At 46.3% G+C, this 24,043-nt stretch overlaps 1 protein-coding gene across 1 annotated transcript in view; it reads right to left on the bottom strand.

The window, feature by feature from the left end:
* Positions 1-1,164: 1,164 nt before the first annotated feature.
* Positions 1,165-24,043, bottom strand: part of ALDH16A1 (aldehyde dehydrogenase 16 family member A1) — a 33,161-nt gene continuing 10,282 nt past the window's right edge. Inside the window, exons 8-18 of the mRNA XM_056864024.1 lie at positions 23,882-24,034; positions 21,603-21,800; positions 21,092-21,190; positions 17,840-17,976; positions 16,636-16,741; positions 15,589-15,758; positions 14,292-14,459; positions 9,782-9,986; positions 8,657-8,842; positions 2,566-2,691; positions 1,165-1,341 (exon numbers count right to left, since the gene is read on the bottom strand). Of these exons, the coding sequence (XP_056720002.1) occupies positions 1,165-1,341; positions 2,566-2,691; positions 8,657-8,842; positions 9,782-9,986; positions 14,292-14,459; positions 15,589-15,758; positions 16,636-16,741; positions 17,840-17,976; positions 21,092-21,190; positions 21,603-21,800; positions 23,882-24,034 (1,725 nt within the window). The remainder of the gene's footprint in view (positions 1,342-2,565; positions 2,692-8,656; positions 8,843-9,781; positions 9,987-14,291; positions 14,460-15,588; positions 15,759-16,635; positions 16,742-17,839; positions 17,977-21,091; positions 21,191-21,602; positions 21,801-23,881; positions 24,035-24,043) is intronic.

Below are 24,043 nucleotides of genomic sequence, written 5' to 3'. Positions count from 1 at the left end.
ACCCCCCCTTCGCCCAAGGCCACCCAGCTGGCTTCGTGTGTAGGAGTGGGGAAACAAATCCAGTTCACCAGATTAGCCTCCGCCGCTCATGTGGAGGAGTGGGGAATCAAACCTGGTTCTCCAGATCAGAGTCCACTGCTCCAAACCACTGCTCTTAGCCACTATACCATGCTGGCTCAACCAAATTAAACTCAACCAAAATGTTGAATTCCAAAACGAAAGGTTTGAGCTAAAAAATACTAAAATTGCAAATATATACGTTTTAATATGGCGCACAGTAAAGTTAAAAACAGAAGGCCAAAGTAGGTCCTTGGTCCTTATTTGGTCCTACTTTGGTCACTGTACGGTTTCACATCAAATGTGTATGAGTTTCATGTATTTATTGACTGCAGATGACTCGTCTATGATGTCAGGCCTTGGCTGGGCTCCTTTCGAAGATTTGGCATCTGCAGACCAGAGGCTGGCCTCTTGTCAAGGCCAGGTGCTGGCTGCTGGTCAAGGTTATGATCTCATGCTGTTGTTCCTGGCTCCGTGTTATGACTTTGCTTTTGTGAGAGTGGTGAGAACGGTTATCTCTGAGTAACCTGTGGTTTCACTTGTTTTACTGTTTTCCCTTTGAACGCTTTTATATTGGAACCCATTTGCTTTACCTTTATTAACGCCCTCTCCTGCGCGAGGGGCAGTCAACTTCTTAAATCTGTCTTTTTGCTCCTAATAAATTAGCATTGCTTAGGTTCACCTGCCTGAGTGTGTCTGTTTATGGGAAGCTAGGGACAGACGCCTGAGCAGACATATGATATAGGCCTCATGTTTTTAACTTTACTGTGTACCATATTAAAACGTCTATATTTTTAATTTTAGTATTTTTTAGCTCAATCCTTTTAGCTTAGATCCGAGCCAGAATGTTCAGGGGGAGTTATTTCTCATTTTTTTGCAGCTGGGATTTCTGCAGCAGGTGCAGCTTTGGAAACTGGAGAAGAGAAGGGGACCTCCACATCTGTTCAGTGCTCCCCATGCAGGGAACTGGGGTTCCCCTTCCAACTATAAACAAGGCAAGACTTCCACAGAGGAGTTAACAAATTGCTAACAAAACAGTCTTTATTCTCAACTCTTCCTCTGGCCCGTGTCGATTTGCCTTGCAGTTCTGCCCGTCGGCCCTGAGGCTCAGTTGGCAAATATGTCGCCCATGGGCATCCAGATGCTTTTGCATTGGGTGGCCTGGTAGAGGAATTCTTCCCCGGCTCCTTCTTGCAGGTTGGACCAGCAACGCTGCTCCACTCCGTAGTTCACCCAGGTCCTCTTCAGGTTCCAGGAGGAGGCCCATTCCACCAATGCGGAACCCTGCAGATGGAAAGGGGTGGAGGGGTGGGGGAAATCAAAGAAGAAGAGTTGATTTTTATATGCTGACTTTCTCTAAAGGGAGACTCAAACCAGGCTACAGTCACCTGCCATTCCCCTCCCCACAAGACACCCTGTGAGGTAGGTGGGGCTGCGAGAGTGTGACTCGCCCAAGGTCACCCAGCTGGCTTCATGTGTAGGAGCGGGGAAACGAATCCAGTTCACCAGATTAGCCTCTGCCGCTCATGTGGAGGAGCGGGGACTCAAATCCGCTTCTCCAGATCAGACTCCACTGCTCCAAACCACCGCTCTTAACCACTACACCATGCTGACTCTCATATAAAAAGGTTAGAAGAAAAAGCAAGAGAAAGCAAGCAAGCAAGAAGGAGAGGACCGAGGCATCACATAGAGAGAGATCCATGTGGGGTGATGTAGAGGGATGGTTATAGACACACCAAAAAAACCAGAGAGAGCTCCTCCATGCATATTCTTGTCCGGGATGCTGAGCATGTCAACTGGTCCGGCAGTTGAACATACGTGGACCGAATTCCTCCATGACACTCAAAGAGCATGGAGAGCCCTTCTCAACCACATGAATATGTTAGAATATGTTAGAACAAACCATCCCTTTCTCCCCTGCTCCAGCCTGGAATTAAGTCTGTACACAAATTTCTGGACTTTTCTAGAGACAGTATGAACAAAGTTGGATCCATACTGAGATTGAGTGGTAGCCGAGAATATGAACAGAATAAGGGAGCCCGTGTAGAATTTTGCAACCAGAGAATCTCAAGTTTTCATTCTAAAACAACCAGTTTCTAGTCTTTAAGACTGGGAGGCGCATAGGAAATTCCTGCTAAAAGCCAGGGAAGTGGCCTAGTATTTTCAGTGGTTGGGCATTACTGCCCTTGAAACCTTTCCAGTGACTAGCCAAAGTAGAACAAATTATGGAAAACAAGAGAAATCATGTACCTTTACTCAATCAGCATAATTTATGTTTCCCACAACTTTTAGGTGTAGAATTTTATTTTCTGTGCAGAGCACACAACCCTTGCCCTTCCCCTGATGTGGGAGGCATTATCTTTTCAGCCATAAGAATTAGAAACTTGTGTAGTCTGTTGAGAATAAAAGCTAAGATAATGTGGAAACTGAATTCTGAGTCCATTCCCATGTTCTGCACGTTTCCAGTGCAGCTTCACTTCCCCACTGCAACCTACAAGGAACACTGACCTCCTTGGAGCCAAAGTACCACATGGCTTGTACATCTTGATGCTCAGCTAAACCCCGGCTGAGATGGTCCCGGTTGCCGGAGATTATGTTCACCACTCCCCCAGGGACGTCCGAGGTGTCCAGTACCTGATGCAGGTGACATGGGAAGAAAGTTGGCCACGGTGTGAACAGACTGCTGGACTTGATGGGCCTTGGTCTGATCCAGCAGGGCCTTTCTTATGTTCTTATGGATTATCTCACAGTGATTTTTTTTAAACAACCACATTTGTAGTCCTCAAGGCAATTTCTGTTGTGTGTGTGTGTTACGTGTCATCAACTCGCTTCCGATTTATGGTGACTCTATGAATGAATGACCTCCAAAATGCCCTATCATTTTGTACAGCCGTACTCAGGTCTTACAAACTGAAGGTTGTGGCTTTCTCTGTTGAATCAACCCATCTCATGTTGGGTCTTCCTCTTTTCCTACTGCCTTCAACTTTTCCTGTTGTCTTTTCCAGTGAGCCTTGTCTTCCCATGATGTGACCAAAGTCTGATAGCCTCAGTCTTCTAGGGAGACTTCAGGCTTGATTTGATCTAGAACTCCAGGGTATCCGTAAAACTCTCCTCCAACACCACATTTCAAATGAATCAATTTTCTGTCTGTCAGCGTTCTTCACTGTCCAACTTTCAGGTCCACACATACAAATGGGAATATCATAATAGTATGAATTATCTTGATATTGGAATTATCTTGATATTTCATAATAGTATGAATTATCTTGATATTGGTGGCCAGTGACACACCCTTGCACTTAAGAATCTTTTCTAGCTCCTTCATGGCTGCCCTCCCCAGTCTCATCTTCTTCCTCTGCTTAAAACCCTCCAGGGAAGGAGAGCTTACCATGTCCCGAGGAAGCCCGTTCCACTGAGGAACCGCTTTGTTAGAAAATCCGTCCTAATGTCTAGACGGAAACTCTTTTGATTTAATTTCAACCCGTTGGTTCTGGTCCGACCTTCTGGGGGCAACAGAAGCAGAGCTGAAGAGTGTTGAAACCCTGACAGAATTTACAGCCAGGAACAGAGGATGGGGAGAGGAGAAACAGGGCAGGGAGAAGGCCTGGATAGGGTGACAGGAATATGGGCAAACGCAGCTCTGTGAACCTTGCCAACAATTTACAATAAGGCTGAAAGGGATTAGCAAAAGTCCCTGTTGAAACGGCTGGCATTGGCAGAGGGGTTTCAAGGGAAGTGTTAGCACCATGGACAGGTCCCAAAATTTCTTCTGTGAGGAATGCTACCCCCTCATTTTGTAGGCCTGAATGGACCAAAATCCATGGAGATGGTGAGAGTCTATTTATACCGCAAGGTCGTGGTGTGCAAAAAATTAAAATAAAATCAGTATTTCTCAGTTCTTGTAGGTTATCCGGGCTGTGTGACCGTGGTCTTGGTATTTTCTTTCCTGACGTTTCGCCAGCAGCTGTGGCAGGCATCTTCAGAGGAGTAACACTGGAGAGACACTGTCCTTCAGTGTTACTCCTCTGAAGATGCCTGCCACAGCTGCTGGTGAAACATCAGGAAAGAAAATACCAAGACCACAGTCACACAGCCCGGATAACCTACAAGAATCGATGAACTCTTACTGTGAAAGCCTTCGACAGTATTTCAGGTATATTGTGGTGGCACCTAATTTTCAGGGTTTTTTATCCTTGTCGCAATTCACTTAGCACCTATTTTGAGATTCAGGTGCCAGAGGAAGACCTTTTAAATTCTCCTTTAGATGATGAGTGTTTTAATTGAAAGTTGGTCGTCTTTTAATCCTCGCTGTTGTAATCTGTGACTTGTATGCATATAGGGATTGATATTTTGACTTCAGTTCACCACTTTATTTTACTGTTGCTCGTCAAATTGCCAAATCATGGTTTTTGCATCTGAACCAAGCTTACACCTTTGAATCCTGATATGCTACATCAAAATACAAATTTAGAGCGCCAGCGTGGTGCAGTGGTTAAGAGCGGTGGACTCTAATCTGGAGAACCGGGTTTGATTCCTCATTCCTCCACATGAGCAGCGGCGTCTAATCTGGTGGACCAGGTTTGAATCTCTGCTCTTCCACATGCAGCCTACTGGGCGACCTTGGGCTAGTCACAGTTCTCTCCGAACTCTCTCAGCTACCTCACCTACATCACAAGGTGTCTGTAGTGGGAGAGGAAGGGAAGGTGATTGTAAGCCACTTTGAGACTCCTTAAAGGTAGAGAAAAGCGGGGTATAAAAACCAACTCTCCTTCTTCTATTTATTTACATTATTTATAGTCTGCCTTTCTCACAGGGACTAAAGGCAGATTACATGAACGGAGGAAATACAATTAACAAAAGGGGACATTCAGTAACCATTAAGATTTTAGAAGTCAGGAACCACTAGAAAGAACTGAAGCACACCATAACTATTAACATGAGGAGAGCAACAAAGATGGTGAGGGGTCTGGAGACCAAGTCCTATGAGGAAAGGTTGAAGGAGCTGGGTATGTTTAGCCTGAAGAGGAGAAGACTGAGACGTGATCTTCAAGTACTTGAAGGGCTGTCGTACAGAGGATGGTGCTGAGATGTTTTCTGTTGCCCCAGAAGGTCGGACCAGAACCAACGGGTTGAAATTAAATCAAAAGTTTCCATCTAGACATTAGGAAGAATTTTCTAACAGTTAGAGCGATTCCTCAGTGGAACAGGCTTCCTTGGGAAATGGTAAGCTCTCCTGCCCTGGAGGTTTTTAAGAAGGCTGGATGGCCATCTGTCAGCAATGCTGATTCTATGACCATAGGCAGTTCATGAGAGGGAGGGCATCTGGGGCATCTTCTGGGCATGGAGTAGGAGTCACTGGGGGCGTGGGGGGGGGAGATAGTTGTGAATTTCCTGCATTGTGCAGGGGGTTGGACTAGATGACCCTGGCGGTCCCTTCCAACTCTATGATTCTATTCTATGTGTGGTTTTCCCGTCACTGTTTTAATTTAATGAATTTAATGAATTTAGTTTTAATCTATAATTTATGGTTTTTTAAATGTATTGCAGTGGTGGTGAGCCTTGCTCAGGAACGAGCTGCATAGAAATCTGACAAATAAAATAAATAAAATAAATGTTACTGTGGCATGGATCAAGGTCGGCCGTATCAAAGTAAGGAGTCATCTTACGGGCTAGACTGAGTTGGTAGAAAGCAATTTTTTTTTGCAGCAGCATTAACTTGCTTCTCTAGTAATAAAGCTGGATCCAGTATAACCCAAGGGTTTTAACCGAGGCAGCAAGGGCCAGCTGAAGTCCATCAAAAATTCCATAAAATAAATGACATTGTTTATGTGATGATGCTTGTCAGTAAGAATGAAATGAATCTGCCAGGTTAAACTGGATGTGTGCTTCCAGATTTACAAAAGTAACAAGAAAGTAAGGCTGTACTAAAAATCCTCTGGCATTCATTCCCCCATAGCAACTAAGTTCTAAGAAGCAGTGGCGGACCTACATTTTTGGGGCCCTGAAGCTTGAACTGTTATGGGGGGCCCTTCGCAACCAGCAACAATACGGCAACAGGGCCTGTAAAACAGAGCTTTTCCACCAGGCCTACAATTGAGGACAACCACAGGTTGTCATTGTTACTGGCCTCCCTCTCCTCTCCCTCGGGGCTTCTGACATGAGGATTTGGCTGCTTGGCTGGGCCTCCAACGGCCCTGTAATTATATGAGTACCATCTTGTTAACTGTATTGAATGGTTTTATGACTTTTATTGATTACTTATGAATTTTAGATATATATGATTTTATTATTTATGTTGTTACCTGCTGTCAGGTAAGAGAGAGGAATGGGGATCTTCAGTAGCTGCCACCACTCTGGTGTGAGCCTAACACAAGAAGGCCCAGAGAGCACCCTCCCTGCCCCTGGCTGCTTCTTCTCCCAACAGGGTGTTCTTTCTAGGTGACCAAACGAGGCGTGAGGACCCAGGCAGAGTAACAAACAGCTTATTTAAAAGGTCTAATAATAATGATAACTCAAGCCACAACAGGACAACAAAACCAGTCAAGGCAGGCAATCAAACAAATAAAAACCCTAACGCATCTATCTTTACTGTCCCTAGCCGTCTCCTGGCACGAGGCCTCAGGCTAACTCACCCCTTCCTGGATGAGGGATCCCTCCGTCTGCAGCAGCCTCTCCCCAGCCCTGCTCCCTAGGAGTGAACCCCTTCCCTTTTCAGGCAAGGCCATTTATTCCTTCTCCCCAGGCACCACTCCCTTACCCCTGATTGGCCCTAGCCTACCCTCCAAATCCTCTTCCACCAATCACAAGGCCCAGAGGGTACCTGGGAGATGTAGGCCTGGTAACCACTTTAATATAGGCCTCCCTAGGGCCTGTAGGCTGCACTTGAGGCCTAGGATCATGACACCCACCCTGAGCCTGGCTTTGACCGGGAATGGGGGTGGGCTACAAATTTAACTAATAAATAATAATAATAGGGAAGGGTCATCAGAGGGGGAACGTTAGGATAAAGAGGTGAAAATCTGATCTTTTGGTGTTAAAATGCGCAAGTGAGACGAATGCAGCCTGAGTTGAGAATCCAGATGTCTTTTTATGGTTCTGATTGGCTCCAGCCTAAGGGCTGAGCTATAGAACTGTTAAGCCGTGCACCAACGAAGGATTTGAGGATCCAGCTGCCAACATGTAGGCTATGAATAGATTCTGGTGAGCTCAGTGAGCCCTTACAGCTGAGGGTTCGAGCACTGCAAGCCACCAAGAAAATTTTGAAATTTGACCAATTACAGGGACATTTTGAGGGCATGTGAAATGGGTAGAGCATATTCTAAAGTCAATATTAAGTACTTCAACCCATTGGCTTATGATTCTATCACTAAAAAACTCCATCGATATTGTAGAGAAATTCACTCATTTAAAAAAAAGTTGCTTCGGGGGCCCCTCCAGGATTGGGGGCCCTGAAGCTTAAGCTTCATTAGTTTCACAGTAGATCCGCCTCTGCTAAGAAGTTACTTTCCCATAAAACCATAGGTTTCAAACTTCTGTTCTCTACTGGAATATTCTTTAAAACAATACAAATACATTACAAACTACCTGCCATATGGAATAGATATTTGTAATAAGTTCAAAAGAAGTCTCAGAAGATGTTTTCGGAGATTGGATAAAGCTCAACCATTGTTTGAATAGATATGATCAGCTATCAACAATCCACTGCATAACCAACAAAAAAATTAAAGTAAGAACTCCTCTGGCCACAATCCCAACATTTGTTATACCCTAGCTCTAAATATGCGCAAGGGACTAAGTATCATTTGGTTTTTACTTCTAAAGCCACCTTTCTCAAGAATCGAAAAGATTCACCCATCCAGTCCAGCGGTCATGTCAAAATAATTTGTCACCATACAACAAGTTCTTTTCCATAAACAATCATTCAACAAGTGAAAAACACCCAGCATTCCACAAGAGTCTTTCCGGAACAATCATTTTACTTTAACTTATGTTTGTTTATTCTCAGAATCCAGTTAATTTGCGAAAATGGAATGCTTTCCCATTGCTGTGAATCTCAAAATATGGGACTGGATCCAACCAACTTCTTTGTTGGTGAACAAAGAAGGAAGATGAAGAAGAAAAAGAGCTGGTTTTTTATATGCCAACTTTCTGTATCACTTAAGGAAGAATCAAACCGGCTCACAATCACCTTCCCTTCCCCTCCCCACAACAGGCTCCTTGTAAGGTAAGAGGGGCTGAGAGAGTTCCGAGAGAACTGTGGCTAGCCCAAAGTCACCCAGATGGCTTCATGTGGAGGAGTGGGGAAACTAACCAGGTTCACCAGATTAGCCTCCGTTGCTCATGTGGAAGAGTGGGGAATCAAATCCGGTTCTCTGGATGAGAGCCCACCGCTCCAAACCACCTCTCTTAGCCACTACACCACAGTGGTGGTGTTGGTTCTGACCAGTACTTGGATGGGAGACCACCAAGGAATACCAGGGTTGCTCTGCAGAGAGAAGCAATGGCAAACCACCTCTGTTAGCGCCTTTCGAACCCTAGTGGATTGCCATAAGGAAGCAGCTTTCAAGGGAAGATAGGGGAAAAAAAGAGAGAGCAGTACCTGGTAGAAATCCAGAGCAGGCAATGGGTACCGCTCGCTGGGAACCATCACCACACAGTTGCCGCGGATGATGGCCGGAGCCAACAAGCTGATGAAGCTAAGCAGGGGCTGTTCGTCGGGGCAGGCGATGCCCACCACGCCGAGAGGCTCTCGGAAGAGAAGGGAGGCGCCGTACAAAACCGTCTCCTGTGAACAGAGGGAGGCAAGGGGCAGCCGTGAAAGAGGGAAGTCCTCCGTCACCTCGGAATATGGGCGGTTACGAGGGACCTGCTATAATTTCATCTGAGGTGAAGACAGCTCACACTGACTCACAGTCGGTTTCTGGGAGCAATTCAAAATGCTGGTTTTAAACTATAAGTCTCTAAATGGTCCTGGGACTGGGCGGTGCGGGCCTGGCTGCTGCTTTAAGGTTTCAAACGGTCATCCTAATTGCATTTACCACCATCCTGTCTTATGTTATTGTTATGTAGGGTTGCCAACCTCCAGGTATAAATCATAGAGTTGGAAGGGACCACCAGGGTCCTCTGGTCCAACCCCCTGCACCATGCAGGAAATTCACAACTACGTCCTCCCCACACACCCAGTGCCCAGAAGATGGCCAAGATGCCCTCCCTCTCATGAACTGCCTAAGTTCATAGAATCAGCATTGCTGACAGACGGCCATCTAGCCTCTGCTTATTAAAGGTATTAGCTGAAGATCTCCTGCTATGACAACTGATCTCCAGCCGATAGGGATCAGTTCCCCTGGAGAAAATGGCCGCTTTGGCAATTGGACTCTATGGCATTGAAGCCCCTCCCCAAACACCACCCTCCTCAGGCTCCACCCCAAAACCCTCCCCCCGGTGGCGAAGAGGGACCTGGCAACCCTAGGCTCCGCCTACTGAGGCAGCCATTTTTTGGCAGCCATTCTGTGGCTGAGCCCACTGTGCTGTGTCAAAATTCCAAAGGTGCCCACAGGCTCAAAAAGGTTGGGGACCCCTGGTCTAGACGGGGAGAAGCCACAGTTTGGACCCAATTCGTATTAAACTACATCTGATCTTCTGTATCCTTCCAGGAATGCAGCCTGCCAAAAATAGGCAAAGGCCTACCATATATATCCAAGTACACAACCTTGCCCTTCCTCACCTGTACGGCCCCACCGTACTTGTCAGAATACGCTGCCCAGTGGAACAGCCTCTGTATGCTGAGGTCCACCTCCCGCAGGGCCTCTTCTTTCCCCACACCGGTCAATGCTTCGAGTTGTGACGCTACTTCAGCTCGACGAAGCTCCAGATTCTCTGCCAGGTAGTACAAGATCTGCGCCCGGGTATGGGCCGTCTGCTTCGCCCACCTGATGAGACCCACCTCCGTATTAGATCAGAAGAGGGGTCAACAGTCCCCAAAAGTCCAGATCCCTTATCCTCAAACCTCCACCTGCAGCTCGCTTGTCAGAGAAAGACCTTGCAAAGAGGACACAAATCCACCAAATCCATGATAGAGGTCTATAAAATTATGCGTGGTATGGAAAGAGTGGACAGGGAGAAGCTTTTCCCCCTCTCTCGTAATACCAGAACGCGGGGTCATCTGCTGCCCCAGGATGTGGTGATGGCTGCCAACTTGGAAGGCTTTAAGAGGGAGTGGACATGTTCATGGAAGAGAGGGCTATACATGGCTACTAGTCAAAATGGATACTAGCCATGATGCCTACCTAATGTCTCTAGTCTCAGAGGAGTACACCTATTATATTAGGTGCTTTGGAACACAGGCAGGATAATGCTGCTGCAGCTGTCTATGGCATTATACCCGGCCCAGGTCCCTTCTCACCCAATAACTTGCCCTCCTCAGGCACCAGTTCCAAATCTCCAGGAATTTCCCAACCTGGAGATGGCAGCCCTATGCCTTCCGCATGAAGAGGCCTTATACTGAATCAGAGCATGAGTCCATCCAAGTCAGTATTGTCTACTCAGACCAAGGTCTCAGGCAGAGGTCTTTCACATCACCTCCTACCTGACCCTTTTAACTTGAGATGCCGGGGACTGAATTTGGGGACCTTCTGCATGCCAAACAGATGCTCTACTACTGAGCCACGGCCCCTCCTATACATGAGAGGTTTGCAAACGGGGGAGGGGGGGAAGAAGTATTGTTTCATTTACTGTGGTGTCCCAGGAGGACTTCTTGCAACATGAATCTTTCCTGGCATTCAGTATTTGCAATCATGTGCAGGCCTTCCAAAACAAAGCCTTGTGGGACCCCTCTCTTCCCCGCATGTTTTGGTGGGGCGGCCTTCTTTATTGGAGACGCAAGGCTGGCTGGGGCACCAAACAGGGCCTTTTCAGATACTGCAGCTATCTTAGCGGGGGGAAATCAGCTACCGTCTGAGATCTACCACAGTCCTGATCATACCCTCTCAGCCTTCTTGCGCTCTCCTCTGCAGAAGGCACAGCAGCTCAGGTGAGAAAGTGAGATTTCCAAGGTGGCCAGAGGTCCAGAAAAGAGCAACCAAAATGATCGGGGGACTAGAGCAACTGCCCTGTGAGGGGCGGTTAAAACGCTTAGAGCTGTTTAGCTTGGAAAGAAGGTGGTTAAGGGGTGACATGACAGAGGTTGATCAAATTGTGCATAGTATGGAGTGGACAGGGAGAAGAAACTTTTCTCCCTCTCTCATAACACCAGAATGTGGGGTCATCTGCTGAAACTGGAGGGTGAGAGATTCAAAACAGATAAAAGCAAGTATTCCTTCACACAACACATAGTTAAACTGTGGAACTCCCTGCCCCAGGATGTGGTGATGGCTGCCAACCTAGAGGGCTTTAAGAGGGGAGTGGACATGTTCATGGAGGAGAGGGCTATCCATGACTACTAGTCAAAATGGATATTAGTCATGATGTATACCTATTCTGTCCAAGATCAGAGGAGCATGCCCATTATACTAGGTACTGTGGAACACAGGCAGGATGCTGCTGCAAACCCGCTTACAATCGCCTTCTATTCCCCTCCTCACAACAGACACCTTGTGAAGTAGGTGGGGCTGAGAGAGTTCTTGTGACTGGCCCAAGGTCACCCAGCTGGCTTCATGTGGAGGAGTGGGGAAACCAACCCAGTTCTCCAGATTAGAGTCCGCCGCTCATGTGGAGGAGTGGGGAATCAAGCCCAGTTCTCCGATCAGAGTCTGCCACTCTTAACCCCTACAGCATGCTGGCATGCTGGCCCTCTAAAAAGGTCACTAAAATGAACTTTGGCACATGCTCTGCCAACAAACAATGCCCTCTCCCCCAAATCTCCTGTTTTTAATTCCCTACAATGCATTTTAAGAGGGGGGATACACAGCTGAGCATATTGTTAGCAGGTGATCAGTGGGAGGAAAAACCAAGAGACGCCAAACTGACAGGGAAGTTTCCTCCCGACAAACAGCTCAAAGTCCAGCTGTGATCAAAATGGCAAAGGCCCCAAATGGCTTCTTGTTTTCTGACACCGGCCAAGGGATAAACAGAACTTCAGATAAGACAAGAGAGAAGCCAAGAGTCTGTGTGCAGGCGGAGCAAGGATTGACCCACCGGACAGCGAACACTGCCAAGCTCTGGACCACCAAGCCCCATTTCTCAGGAAATTCAGGAGGCCAGGCTGAGATGATTGATGCTGTTCTACACACACATCTAAGCCAGATTCCCAAAACTGCTCTTCCAACAAACCAAAATGAGACAAAAAGAGACAGGGGTGTGCCCTGAACTAGAGAGCCCAGAACAAAATTTCTTACAGCGCTTCCAAATGACCTAAATTCCTTTTCAGATTCTGAGAAGCTGCTCTTTCTCCTCTCAGAGGCCGATCCGGTTGTCTCCTATACCGCGTCCCTCTTTGCCTTCGCAGCCAAGAAAATGTGGGCTAAAGCTGTATTTAATCAGGGCATTTAATAGACTAGCATTTTTTTGGTCAGACTGTTTTAATGTTATTAATTATGACTAGGTTTTATATGACAGATTGTATTAGCCTTCATCCACAAGCATTAAACTTTATCATATTGTATTAATAATTTTTTTTAAAAAAAGAGACAGGGGTGTGCCCACGTTTCTAGTCCTTAAGAGCCTTGAGGACTGGCTACCAGAGGACTCCAGAACTACAAGGTGTGGTGCCTTTAGGTCCTGAAAGGAGGAGTTGTCTTCCCTTCTGACACAGCCTCCCATCACTCTCCCATTCCCATACAATTTTTTCCTCAGGTTTCGAATTTTTTCGGCTCCATTATTCCCAATCGAGAATCTTTCAGGGGGGCTAGGGAATTGTTTTTAAAGTTACTGGGACCAAAACTGTAAGGGAGTTGCTGATGCCTGTCCTTTAAATAATCACCAAATTTCAAGTCAATTGGACCAAGGGGTCCAATTCTAAGGACCCCTAAACAAGGTGCCCCCAGCCATCCTCTATGATGTCCTACGGAGAGAAAAGGAAACTGCAAAGAATGCAAAACCCAATAATATCCCTATTAGGAAGGCTATTGCAGGCCATTGCTAAACCCAGGCAATGTAAAAGTCAAGAATCTGAACTTATGTAAAAGCTGATAATTTAAAACCTTGTAAAACCAAAGAATCTTGACCAATGTAAAACACAAGAATCTCAATCTAAAACACGAGAATCCACCTAAAACCCTCCACAAACCAATCTAGCTAAAAAGCAAACCCTAAAAAGACAACAAAAGACTTGAAACTGACAAAGTCTTACCAAAAGCAGCCTGATAAGCCAATACCAAGCCCTGGGAGACACAGAAACGGAGGGTGGGGGGAGGAAAAACTAGTCCTGGGAGCCTGCAAACTCTGGCTCCCAATATTCCTGGTTAATCCCAAATATTACCGGGATTTTTTGGGGACCCCAAAAAATCCTGGATATATTTGGGAGACCTGATTATATCTGAAAATACTGATAAAGCCTCCTTGAGCCATGAGAAAAGGCAGGATGTAGATTAAAAATTTAATGAAATGCAAGTCTTGGGTGAAGAAGCCCTTCCTTCCGTCTGCTCATCAGTTTTTTATGTATTTATTTTTTCCTGAAAGGATCTGCCAACAATATTAAAAACACAGTACAATGCAAAACGTTCCATCACAACCACCTCAAGCATCAAATAATCAAAAGTAGCACTGCCTAGACACATCGCCAAAAATCACAAAAATATACAAAGCCTTCATTGAGTTCAATCTTTAAAATTAAAAAAACAAACAAACAGCACTTTAAGGCAGAACCGTCTAATAGACATTCCAAAACCTGGACAGTGAAGGGACTTTTTATTGACTCCTTTGGAAAGGTGTTCTAAAAAATAGCCCAGCTATGGAAGACGTCATTGATCAAGGTGTGGGGAAGGAACAAATCTCAAGGTGTGGGAACGGGACCTTTTGAGAGGACCTCAAGTGGGATTAATACCAGGAGAGGCGACCCTTCATTCACTGATTGCCCCGAGCTGTAGTATTCAGGGGGAGAGAGGGCAAAGATCCAGTTGTTTCACTGTGCTGATAATGTTCCTTATGCTCCATCAGTAGAAGAACAGACTCTTTGGACCCAGCCAAAGGTCTTTAGTGTGGATGCGGTGTAGTGAAATGCCCAGCAGCCTTCTCTCCCCTCCCACCTAAGCAACAGAGCCTGCTTCTCCCCTCCCCGGGAACTCCCAACTCAGACTCACCCTGCGGCCGCCTTGTGGGCAGCTTCCACAGCATTACGGATGTCTTTGATGCTCCCGTCCGCCACGTAGGCCAGGATTTTGCCGGCGTGGTCGAGGACCGCTCGGGAACTCATGGAGTCCGGCCTCTTCTGGGCTCCCCCGTAGTACAGCTTGTAAGTTCGGTCCATGCTGCCAACATATGGGCACACAGGAACAAGGATAAGGGACGCATCCTCCGCCTTATGCCTACGGCTTTTTGAGTTCCACCGAGAGAGTTTTGAATCTCAAGGGTTCCCCATGAGCGACTCCAGGAATGACAGTTTTGTGAGGGTGCCTGTTATCTTTACGCTTATTTTTTCAAAATTTATACTTACTTCTATTTATATCTCACTTTTCTCCCTAAGTGGCTTCACAGCATTCTCCCCTGCCCCACCTTACCCCCCCTCCCCAGGCTCCCCAACATAGTGCCTGTGGGCACCATCACGCCTCAATCAAAACGTTTGGGGACCCCTGGGTTAAGATAAGAGAGTGTGACAAACCCTAAGCCATCCAGTGAGCATACCAGGGATTCAAACCCAGTTGTCCCAGGACCTAGTCCGCCTTTCTAAACACTATAGCAGAAATGATTACAACTTAACTCCAGTAACACAATGCAGATCCTGGTGCTAGGGTGACAGCTACTGCCAAAGCAACATTTTTAAAAATCTGCACAGCCCAACCAAATGTCCAATAATTAATCAGAAGCCTTGCTGAGTAAAAGAAGAAGAGTTGGTTTTTATATGCCAACTTTCTCTGCCACTTAAGGGAAAATCAAACTGGCTTACAATCACTTTCCCTTCCCCTCCCCAAAACAGATACCCTGTGAGGTAGGTGAGGCTGAGGCAGCTCTTAATAGAACTGCAACTTGCCCAAGGTCACCCAGCTGGCTTCGTGTGTAGGAGTGGGGAAGCAAATCCAGTTCACCAGATTAGCCTCTGCCGCTCATGTGGAGGAGTGGGGAATCAAACCAGGTTCTCCAGATCAGAGTCCACCGTTCCAAACCACCGCTCTTATCCACTACACCATGCTGGCTCTTAAATCACTTCCTAAAACACTTGGCGGGCACTAGAAAAGGTGTCAGCAGCTGCCATGGTGCCCATAGGCACCATGTTGGGGACCTCTGCACTATAGGATGCTGGCTCTTCCTGGTACCTAGACTTCCTTGTAAGAGATCCCCTCAGTCTGTCCTAGTTCCTTGAGTGGGAGAGGCACGGCACCTACAGACAAGACAGAGTTCTTTACATACCTAATAGTACGAAAAAGCCAAGCACACTCTCACCTTGGGGTGTTTCCTTCCGGATCAGAAGTTGCGGAATGTGGAACTCTCTTCTTCCCGGGATTTGGAGGAGCCTCAGCCCCCTGGGAGGTAGCAAAGGTTTTGTAGCTCACGTCCACGGTGACTGGGCTCGGACGGAGCTCCCAGTTTGGTCTCACATACTCATAAAGGCTCTGGGGTGGTGGGGGAGAGAAGGATTCATATTCAAATCAACAGATCTGTTTAACTTTGTGTGCTTCCATCCCAGACAATCATAACCCCTACGTTCTGTGTATGTGTCCTTCCATCGCAGTTCTGTCAAGTCACTTCTGGCTCATGGGACCCCAGGAATGAATGTCCTCCAAAATGTCCTGTCATGTACATGAACACATGACCACACAAAGCTGCCTTATACTGAATCAGACCCTCGGTCCATCAAAGTCAGTATTCGGGGTTACCGCACTTGTATCCCAGCGATGTATTAAGAGTTTGAAAATGTTATAAAAAATACTGTTCGAACTTTGTTTGGCCCCTTTAGCTGTGAAGACGTCTTCCAACCATTTATAAGCTGTGGTATCCAAAAACCCTTTTAAAGCGATGTTTTTTATAACATTAACTGGAGATGCCGGGGATTGAACCTGGGACCTTCTGCATGCCAAGCAAATGCTCTACCGCTGAGCCACAGCCCCTTCTTCTACTCCCTCTGTGCCTGGCAGAGAGCCACGTTCACAATTACAGTCAACCAACGGAGCCACACTGACTTTCCTCCCTGGCATGAGGCCTGCACCGCAGGGAGGCTTGCAGCTTACCAGTTCCTCTGGTGGCAGCTGTTTCAAGCTGGGGAACCACCTGCCAACTACAAACCCTGCTGGGCAAGGGCCTTGCCACTTTCTTGACACATGAGGCAGGTACCACTTTTGGGAGCGGAGCTCAGAAGAGCCACAGGTGGCGTGTCAAAGAGCCACGGGTGGCTCCTGAGCTATAACTGCAGATACTGGGGATTGAACCCACCTGCTTTTGCATGCAAACCATGCCCCACAGGGTGCTCGGTTCCACCTCAGCCCAACCCACCTCTTTGCCTCCGTCCCGGCCGTAGCCGCTTTCCTTGTAGCCTCCGAACGCAGATGCTGCATCTAGCATGTTGTGGCCATTGATCCAAACCGTCCCGACCTGCAAACTGAGAAGGTGGAATTGGGGGGTTGGCAGGGTGGGTGGGGGAGATTCAGACGCAGGCCAGCAGCAACAGCAGCACTCAGGTCATTAGGAGGAAAAGCTAAAGTGGTAGTCTATATTCCAGGGAACTCTTGTCTTCTCATCCAGCATGGTGTCGTGGTTAAGAGCAGTGGTTTGGAGCGGTGGACTCTGACCTGGAGAACTGAGTTTGATTCCCCACTCCTCCATATGAGCGGCGGAGACTAATCAGGTGAACTGGGTTGGTTTCCCCACTCCTCCACATGAAGCCAGCTGGGTGACCTTGGGCTAGTCACAGTTCTCTCTGAACTCTCTCAGCCCCACCTACCTCACAGGGTGTCTGTTGTGGGGAGGGGAAGATGATTGTAAGCCACTGATTCTCTCTTAAGTGGTTGAGAAAGTCGGCATATAAAAACCAACTCTTCTTCTTCTTCTACAATCAGGAACAGCAGAAGTGGGAAAAATCCCACCAGGGGGTAGAACCATGTAATTGAATAGAGAGACATATGAAGTTATCTTACGTCAAGGGAGCCCACTGGCCCATTTTGAGCAGCATTGTCTACTCTGGCCGGCAGATGCTCTTCGGAATCGCTAGGGGAGGAAGGCGCAGATGTGTCCTCACCCCTCTTGCCCCGCAACAATACTCGCCATCACAGTCCGTTTTTAGCACCGCATACCAAGCACGTGCTCAAATTTATTAATACGGTCAACTGACCAATCATGGGCCAACACATCAAAATTTCCAGAGTCAATAGTTTTGAACTGCAGAATCACAGACTGCCCATACAAATAAAGGTGTAAGATTGATAAAAAACAACCCCTGGTTAAAATTACCACCTTACAATTGATAAAACTGTAAAATATTCTAACAGTCATTCTCTAATAAAGTTCTGCGTATTGTAATAGCAACGGCGCAGAACTTTGCAGTTTGGAGCGTAAGCAGAGGATCTTCTCCTAATAGGAGCTTCTTTGCCAAAAGCTCAACTGATTCTTCAGGGAATTTGCCAAGAAGGGGGGTAACCAAGCACACACTCGGCCGCCAAATCACAGTCCCTCAACAGCGGCAATAGACTGGGAAGCCTACCTGCGGGCAACTTCCAGGGCCAGCGGGAGGGTCTCTGTCCACACACTGGCGGCCAACCCATAGGGGCTGTTATTCCCCAGCGCCACGGCTTCTTTGGCTGTCCGGAAGGTCAGCGTTACCAGAACAGGTCCGAATACCTGGAATTTAAGCCATATAACAAGGTTATGAAAGAAACAAAGAGAGAAAGAGGAAGGATTCTTTTTTTAAGCATTTTATTAAATTTATTGTTAACAAAATTACAATAAACAAAATAAAGAAAAAGGAAAAAATAAAAAAATAAAATAATAAACACAGGCGAAAAGATACTTCCATTTTCGTTTGTATCGAATATAAATCTAATTAAGAAATTACAGCCTGTTCTCTAACAAAGGTAAAAGTCCCCTGTGCAAGCACTGGGTCATTCCTGACCCATGGGGTGACGTCACATCCCGATGTTTCCTAGGCAGACTTTGTTGACGGGGTGGTTTGCCAGTGCCTTCCCCAGTCGTCTTCCCTTTACCCCCAGCAAGCTGGGTACTCATTTCACCGACCTCGGAAGGATGGAAGGCTGAGTCAACCTCGAGCCGGCTACCTGAAACCAACTCAGGTTGTGAGCAGAGCTTGGACTGCAATACTGCAGCTACATATACAACATTGATTTTTTAATTGTAAGAATAATTTAAAAATAAACTTTTCTCTATCATAACTACATTCTTATTCTTCTAATCTTCAAACCCACAAATGATCAATTTGTTCTTTTCCGTATTACGCAAAAATGGTTTCCAATTCTCTACAAACTTAGATAAGTTATTTTCTCTAATCAAAGAAGTCAGTTTGGCCATTTCCGCTAATTCCATCATCTTGACAAGCCATTCTTCTATTGTAGGTATGTACGGATGTTTCCATTTTTGCACATATAATACTCTTGCTGCTGAGATCATATATAATAACGAACATTCATATTTTTTTCCAACAGACTATCCATAATACCCAAAAGATACATTTCTGGTTTAATTTCTACATTAACCTTCAAAATCTTCTGTATTATACAATGTAATTGTGACCAAATTTTTAAAACATTTTTACAAGTCCACCATAGGTGAAAGAAAGTCCCTTCATGCTCTTCACGTTTCCGACCTGTATTTGGGACATTTTTATACATTTCAGCTAATTTACCTGGAGTCAAGTGCCAATGATACATCATTTTATAAAAATTTTCTTTGCAACTAGAACTTAAAGTAAACTTAAGGCCCTTTAACTGCATATTTTCCCATTGTTCCATTTGTACGCTACATCCAAAATTAATAGCCCATTTCACCATGCAATCTTGTTCTTCTTCCGTTTCATATCGCAGAAAGAGGAAGGAATTGACAATCAGCCGCGTACCTGTCAGGATAACCTGGAAGCGAGACGCATCCTGGAATATGTTTGATATCCAGCGTCACCTAATCTCCGCAAGACTTCCTTGACTCCGTTTCAAGGTAGCCAGAAGCTTTAAGCATTTCCTTCCTACCCTAAAATACCTCTCCTTCCCCCCCCCCCCAAAAAACAACAACCCCTGCCCTTCCTTTGTTGTTTTTGTATTAAATACATAGCCTGAGGAAGAGTTCAGGGGAACTTCAAAAATCCCCCCTACTTTATAAAAACCTAGTTGGTTCCAATAGAAAGATATCAGGGGCAAAACCCATGTGGTCAAAGGATGGGAAACCAGAGGAAGAACAGAGGGGTCAAGGGGCACGGCTAACAGGAAACACTCTGTTCACGGCACTGATTATGCTGTTTCTCTGGCATTGTTCTCTAATTTTTAACCCAGGTTTACTATATGAAAGAGCTAGAAAAGATTCTGAAGTGTAAGGATGTGTCACTGGCCACCAAGATTAAGTTAATTCATGCCATCGTATTCCCTATTACTATGTGTGGGTGTGAAAGCTGGACAATGAAGAAAGCTGATAGGAAGATTCCTTTAAAATGTGGTGTTGGAGGAGGGTGTTACAGATACCGTGGACTCCCAAAAAAACAAAAACAAATCAGTGGGTTCTAGATCAAATCAAGCCTGAACTGACCCTAGAAGACAAGAGTCACTGGAAAAGACAGTCTTGCTAGGAAAAGTCGAGGGCAGCAGGAAAAGAGGAAGACCCAACAAGAGATGGACTGACTCAATAAAGGAAGCCACAGCCCTCAATTTGCAAGATCTGAGCACAGCTGTCAAAGATAGGACATTTTGGAGGACTTTGATTCATAGGGTCGCCATGCGTCGGAAGCGACTTGACGGCACTTAACACACACACTATATGTATTATCCAATTCTATTGCCCTGTTGGCTGCATGTATGATGCTATTACTAACGCTCTGGCATTCATTGTATAATCCGCCTCGAGTCTCTGAGAGAGAGGCAGACTCCAAATGAAGTAAATCGATAAATAGTAGAAGACGGTTATCATTTGAGATCAACGTACCATTTTTTATTTCTGCCACAAGAGGTCTCTACTTCCCCCCAAACGTGCCAGACTTCAATATATTACTAGACACGTTCCACAGGATTGGTATAGATCAGTGGTTCCCAGTCTGGGGTAATGCGTACCCCCAGGGGTACGAACCAGGACATTTAGGGGTACATGAAAAAAATTGAATAATGGCAGGAAAAGGCCTTTAAAATAACCGCAACTATATTATTTTCCAACATTTTGGTAATATGAGGGGTACAATTTATGGAAGAAGAAAAGGAGTTGGTTTTTATATGCCAATTTTCTCTACCTTTCAAGGAGAATCAAGCTGGCTTACAATCGCCTTCCCTTCCTCTCCCTACAACGGACACCTTGTGAGGTAAGTGAAGTTGAGAGGGCTCGAAGAGAACTGTGACTAGCCCAAGGTCACTCAGCAGGTTGCATGTGGATGAGTGGGGAATCGAACCTGGTTCTCCAGGTTAGAGTCTGCCGCTCTTATCCGCTACACCATGCTGGCTCTCAAACTGGGCTTAGCCAACCTGCGACAAATGTTTCGTTTGCAACCGACCAACAAGGCCCATTCTATTGGATCACCTGCTTTCAGGGTCACCAGGGTTTGATCAAACCAGGGTTTATTAACCAGTTTATCGTGATGTGTGAATAAGGAGGCTGGGGTGACGCAATGGTGATGAAATGGCACTCTGCACGTGCTCAGAGATTCTTCACTACCACTGTATCTAAAACCCCTTCTCCATCTGAAAAGAAAAAACAATTTCAGGGGCGCTTCCCCCCCCCCCAAGCAAAAATTATCCTCTGAGCATCCTCCTACCTCTTCCCTGACGCAACGGGAGGTTGTGTACACACCGGTGATTAAGGTTGGAGGGTAGAAGGGCCCACTTGATGGGAGGGCTGCCCAGGCCTGGAAGACCTAAAGGGAAATAGACATCTATGACCAGGAGCTAAAAGGGCAGCATTCAAAAGCCTTCATGCTCACTCAGTGCAGGAGTTCTCATTCCCAGCATCCTCCAGCCCCCTCAGAGTCCACCTGCTTCCAGAAAACTCAGATGCCCCAGTTCCCAAACCCTGAAGAGCGCATCTGAATTAAAGACCTAAGACAGACATTCTTAAACATCTGGAGTGGGGTCTTATTTCTAAACGAGCAATCCTAAACAGGCATACTTAGAATCCTGTTCGTTGAAGTCCCTTCCCTCCCAAAGCCCTTTCCTCTTCAAGCTCCACTCTAAAATCTCTTAGTATTTCTCATTCCGGAGCTGGCAACCCAATCCCTAACCCTCTGCAGAAGCTCCAAAAGGCCTCACACATCATGGCCCCCTACTTACCTCAGCACCTTCCGCCCGAGCTTCCGCCACGAGGCTCTCAATCACATCTCGCTGCTTCTCGTCGGCCAAGGCACCCAGATCCATGGCCTTGTCTAGGGAGTCTCCCACCCGCAGTTGGCCCATCCGGCGCTTCAGGCGCTGAACAAAATCTTTGGCGATAGATTCCTGCAGGAGCAGCTGAGACCCGGCGTTGTGGGCCTAAGCATGGAAGAAGCATAAACTAAATTAGGCAGTTTATTTTCATAAAAATAGAAGAACATAAGAAAAGCCCTGATGGATCAGACCAAGGTCCATTAAGTCCACCGATCTGTTCACACAGCAGCCAACCAGGTGCCTCTAGGAAGCCCACAAGCAAGACAGATGCAGCAGCATTATCCTGCCTGTGTTCTACAGCACCTAATATAACAGGCATGCTCCTCTGATCCTGGAGATAATAGGTATGAACATAAGAACATAAGAAAGGCCATGCTGGATCAGACCAAGGTCCATCAAGTCCAGCAGTCTGTTCACAGTGGCCAACCAGGTGTGTCTGGGAAGGCCACAAACAGAACGACTGCAGCAGCATTGTCCCGCCTGTGTTCCACTGCACCTAATAGGCCTGCTCCTCTGATCCAGGACAGAATAGGTCTGCATCATGACTAGTATCTATTTTTACTAGTAGCCATGGTTAGCCCTCTCCTCCACGAACGTGTCCACTCCCCTCTTAAAGCCTTCCAAGTTGGCAGCCATCACCATGTCCAGGGGCAGTGACCATTCAACACACACATGCCAATGACTTCCCCCAACTATCCAGGATCTAGAAAACTGGCATTATTAAAGTAATCAATAGCTTTACAATTATTTTACATCTTATTTATTTATAACATTTATTAGCTGGCTTTCTACCTTCGGGGACTCAAGGAGGATTACAATGTAAAAAAAGCAATAACTGTAAAAACACATTTAAAACCACACTAAGGCAGCCATTAAATAGCAAAATTAAATTAATCAAAAGTTGCCTTAAATAAAAACGTAAAATACTTCCCACTCATTGTTCCCACTTTTTATCCTCACAATAAACCTTTGAGGTAAGTTATACCGAGAAATAACATTTGGCCCAAATTCTCAAGTAAACTTTGGGACTGAGGTGGGAAGGGGGGATTTGAACCTTGGTCTCCTTGCTTTAAGTCTCATGCTGAAGTCATGACACCACCTTGACTCTCAAAAGCCCGCAAGGTCCCCTTGCTCAAGACAGCATATGTACAGGCCTGTCTGCAGTTTGCCAATGCACATCTGAATCACCCAGTTCTCCTCTGGGTCATTCAGATGTGCATTGGCAAACTGCAGACGGGCCTGTACATGTGCTGTCTTGAGCAAGGGGACCTTGCAAGATCTCAGTCCTTCACGGCGTAGTGTGTTACCAACTGTTTTCATGGTGACTATGGTCCCAGCTGCCCTGAGATCATTGACAAGTTCCCCCCGTGTAGTTCTGGGCTGCTTCATCACCGTTCTCATGATCATTGCAACTCCGTGAGATGAGATCTTGCATGGAGCCCCAGACCGAGGGAGGTTGAGGGTTAGGGTTAGGATCTGGCTGGTTGATGGGGGATCAAATACTTACTTCCCTCATTATAATGCACATCAATCTCTGACTTTTGTCTTCTGGGTTTTTGGATGTTTTCCTGTTGTTATTCTGTCTCTCACAGCTACAACAAACCTACCATTAAAATTATGGACTGGTCATTTCTTCGTTAGAGGGCAAACGGGCAAATTTAGCAGGGGATCAAATACTTTTTTCCCTCACTGTAGCTGAGGCACCAGTGTTGTATCTGTCTGTATGTTTGCGTATGCAGTATTTGGAAGTCAATCAGTCAGCCACTCTCTCTCTCTCCCCTCTTGGTTTTCTTCCTCACAAGAGATTAGATTTCTCAGTTATATCAGAACTGAGATGGGGGCCGTGGCTCAGTGGTAGAGCATCTGCTTGGTAAGCAGAAGGTCCCAGGTTCAATCCACGGCATCTCCAGTTAAAGGGACTAGGCAGGTAGGTGATGTGAAAGACCCCTGCCTGAGACCCTGGAGAGCCGCTGCCAGTCTGAGTGGACAATACTGACTTTGATGGACCAAGTGTCAGATTCAGTAGAAGGCAGCTTCATGTGTTCCGGGGAGATAAAATAGCTAGAAGGGCCAGAATCAAAGTTATGAGCTGCCAGTGGGATAAGCCCATTGTACTTACAAAGAAAAACAGGTGCCATTTCTTACATCCCCTCTCAGGCCTATCATTCCCCCCTGACCAAACATACCTGTCCCCGGTTCAGCCAAATGGCATCCACCAGCCCGTCAACAGCACTATCCAAGTCGGCAGAGTCAAAGACGATGAAGGGCGACTTCCCTCCAAGTTGCAAAGAAAGCTTCTTGCCAGTCCCAGCCGTTGCCTGGCGCAGGCTTCGGCCTACCTAGAGGGA

The sequence above is a fragment of the Euleptes europaea genome, chromosome 18 (genome assembly GCF_029931775.1).
Source record: "Euleptes europaea isolate rEulEur1 chromosome 18, rEulEur1.hap1, whole genome shotgun sequence".
Taxonomy (NCBI): Eukaryota; Metazoa; Chordata; class Lepidosauria; order Squamata; family Sphaerodactylidae; genus Euleptes; species Euleptes europaea.
The sequence above is the reverse complement of the archived record's forward strand: the minus strand, read 5'-3'. Positions and strand labels throughout refer to the sequence as shown.